This window comes from Montipora foliosa, chromosome 12 (genome assembly GCF_036669935.1).
Source record: "Montipora foliosa isolate CH-2021 chromosome 12, ASM3666993v2, whole genome shotgun sequence".
NCBI classification, from domain to species: Eukaryota; Metazoa; Cnidaria; class Anthozoa; order Scleractinia; family Acroporidae; genus Montipora; species Montipora foliosa.
Genome location: NC_090880.1, coordinates 37,520,023 through 37,522,522, shown reverse-complemented (window position 1 = coordinate 37,522,522; position 2,500 = coordinate 37,520,023). Strand labels below are relative to the sequence as shown.

Here is a 2,500-nt window from a genome sequence, read left to right as displayed (position 1 = left end):
GTAGGTACGTCCCCATGAGGCAGTGCAATACGACAGATGTGAATAAATTAAACTATAATATAAACAATTAAAAATATCAAGGTACTACGAGCTTTGTAAATAATACCAACACATAGATCCTCAAGAGGTTTCCCCTTCTTCCAGCTGGTTGGGACAAAATGATGCTTTCCAGCCGCTTTCCCCATTAACCTTGTTCATTTGTACTTCGTAAAAAGCGGCATTTTCTCCACCAGAGAGCGCCTAATACTTTTACCTTTCGCAAAATTTTGTCTCAGTTTTGTTTAAGAAACGTCACCACAGTTTGAATCAACAACAGCACAACTAGCACCCTGCTTGACAAAGTTTCGCTTTTTGTAAAACGAATTCCGATCCGGATCCATAAGAAAACTTGAATGATGTATTCTTCGACTCTTAAAAAAGCAATAGCAACAAAAAGGGAAACAAGAGCTCTTTTTAATTTCTTCAAAGAGATGACTTGATTTTACACAATTATGCCATAAGCCTTGGCCGGATCGAACGATGTAAGCTTACTATTATAAAGGTTAAAATTTACCCCTTTACAATTCGAGCTTTAAGCAGAATCGTTCCAACATTTCAGCAACAACCGTAGCTCATCATTTTTTTAATACCGATGACCTTCTGGCACTTAAGGAAGAACCAGGAATGTAAGTTTCCGCACGTCGATTGTTCTTTTTCTCCTTCTCTCCTCAAAAATACTGCGTGTTTATTCTAAAACGCCTCGATGTCATGTTTGGCCGCTAACCCAGGTTGGCTGCCATTTATGAATTCGGTGCAATCTGGTTTAGTTTCTCTCGTCTTTTTTTTTTCTCGTTGTTTCGCTGGCATAGTTTTTTTGTGATTTCGGATTTTTTAAGGGCAAGAGAAAATGTTCATGGATAATTTTCGAAAAGGGAGGGTCGCGTAACTTATCTCCAGTTTTCTGGTTCTTGAAGGTCTAAAACGAGGTCTTCACATTTGTGGACTTTCAACTTGCTACCTTTTCTTCAAAAGATTGAATGCGATCAATTTGTCTGGAAACGCTGCGGCCATTGCACACGCTCCAATGCCAACCATTGAGGGTTATCCATGACAACTTGACACTGGTTTCTTTGTCTTGCAAGAAAACAAGTATTTGTTCCTTTTCGTTTCCTTCAAGGCTAAAGTCTGCTAGCATTCCAAGATAAAAGATGCGTTTCCTCCTTGCCGTTTTGATACTTATGACGTGGCTTGATTTCGGGTCCGCCGCCTGTAACGACGAAGATTGGTGGGCAAGTATGGACAGACCAGGATGGTCTTTATGCAGCAGCCAAACCGCCAATAAGTACATCAAGGGACTGTGGAGAAACGATCCACAGGGCAACAATGTACTTGGGCTTATTGAGGTGGCGAAGTGCTGCCCAGCCGTGGAACAAAGTTATGTTGATGTGGGAGCACAATGCGTAGATGAACACTGGGTATTGACCTTGGATCGGTAAGGATTAAGTATAGTATTCACAAAACGTTATACGGGACGACTTTGTCCGGCACTGTCACCAAGAAATTATTGATCACCCATCACATGTCGCCCGTTAGATATGAGTTATCGAGCGTGAAGTTATCTGAAAAGGCAAGAAATTTCGAATAGGAAGGGCTGTCCGTCTATCTGAAAGTACATTTCAGGTTTAGGAAAGTGGCAGGTATTCCATGGCTGAGGTTTATCAAACTCGTAAAGTGAAATTATTTTTTAGAGGTCACATTTTTTTGTTGTTGCATATTCGAATTGGTTCGCCAAGTTAATTGAGCACAGGACTACCGTACGGGAGTAGAAACCCACCACCCGGGCGAACATCTTGTTTAGAACCTCGGCCGGACAAACATTTGAGGGTTTCTAACACACGAAGGAAACGAAAGTGTTGCGGCCTTTGTAACCACATCCTAAAATGCTTAGACTTTCAAGTCTTCTCGAATATGGACGATTTACAAACCGCCAATCTCGTGTCACACCCTTTGTTCGTATACTTCAGGGGGACATTGAAACCCCACACACTCGCTGCAAAACAGCTTTTATAGCGGAGCTCGCTCTGATTTCCCGGCTCATTCACGTCAATATCCTTTCAATCAAATTATACTTTTTGTGCGACAAAGGGTTTTTTCCCAAACGGTTTACTTTTCTGAAAAAACAAGACACTCTTCAATTAAAGCGTTTACTCGGAATACCATGTTGAGCAGAAGTAGGGTGATGATACATTTTGCATGGATAAATTTATATGCTTGTTTTTATCCCGACGCACCCATTCGTTTTTTGAAACTCCGAACTGGTTTAAACACCATACACTGCAATTTCAATCCTGGTTTTGACCCGTTTCATCTGTATTCACCCGCCTTTTATTCTTTTCCAGGCAGCATGTCTGGGCCAAATGTCCGAGCGGATACTTTTTGAACGGGTTGTATATCAGTGCAAGCAAATATTTGCACCAGATTGAATATGCAAGGTGCTGTCGTCCAAATAACCACCCGGACA

At 41.4% G+C, this 2,500-nt stretch overlaps 1 protein-coding gene across 1 annotated transcript in view; it reads left to right on the top strand.

Moving 5' to 3' along the window:
* LOC137981151 (semaphorin-5B-like) overlaps positions 1-2,500 on the top strand; it is a 25,672-nt gene that overhangs the window by 18,430 nt on the left and 4,742 nt on the right. Inside the window, exons 8-9 of the mRNA XM_068828492.1 lie at positions 1,188-1,471; positions 2,379-2,500. The exon at positions 2,379-2,500 is cut by the window's right edge and continues 159 nt beyond it. Coding sequence (XP_068684593.1) covers positions 1,188-1,471; positions 2,379-2,500 — 406 coding nt within the window. The remainder of the gene's footprint in view (positions 1-1,187; positions 1,472-2,378) is intronic.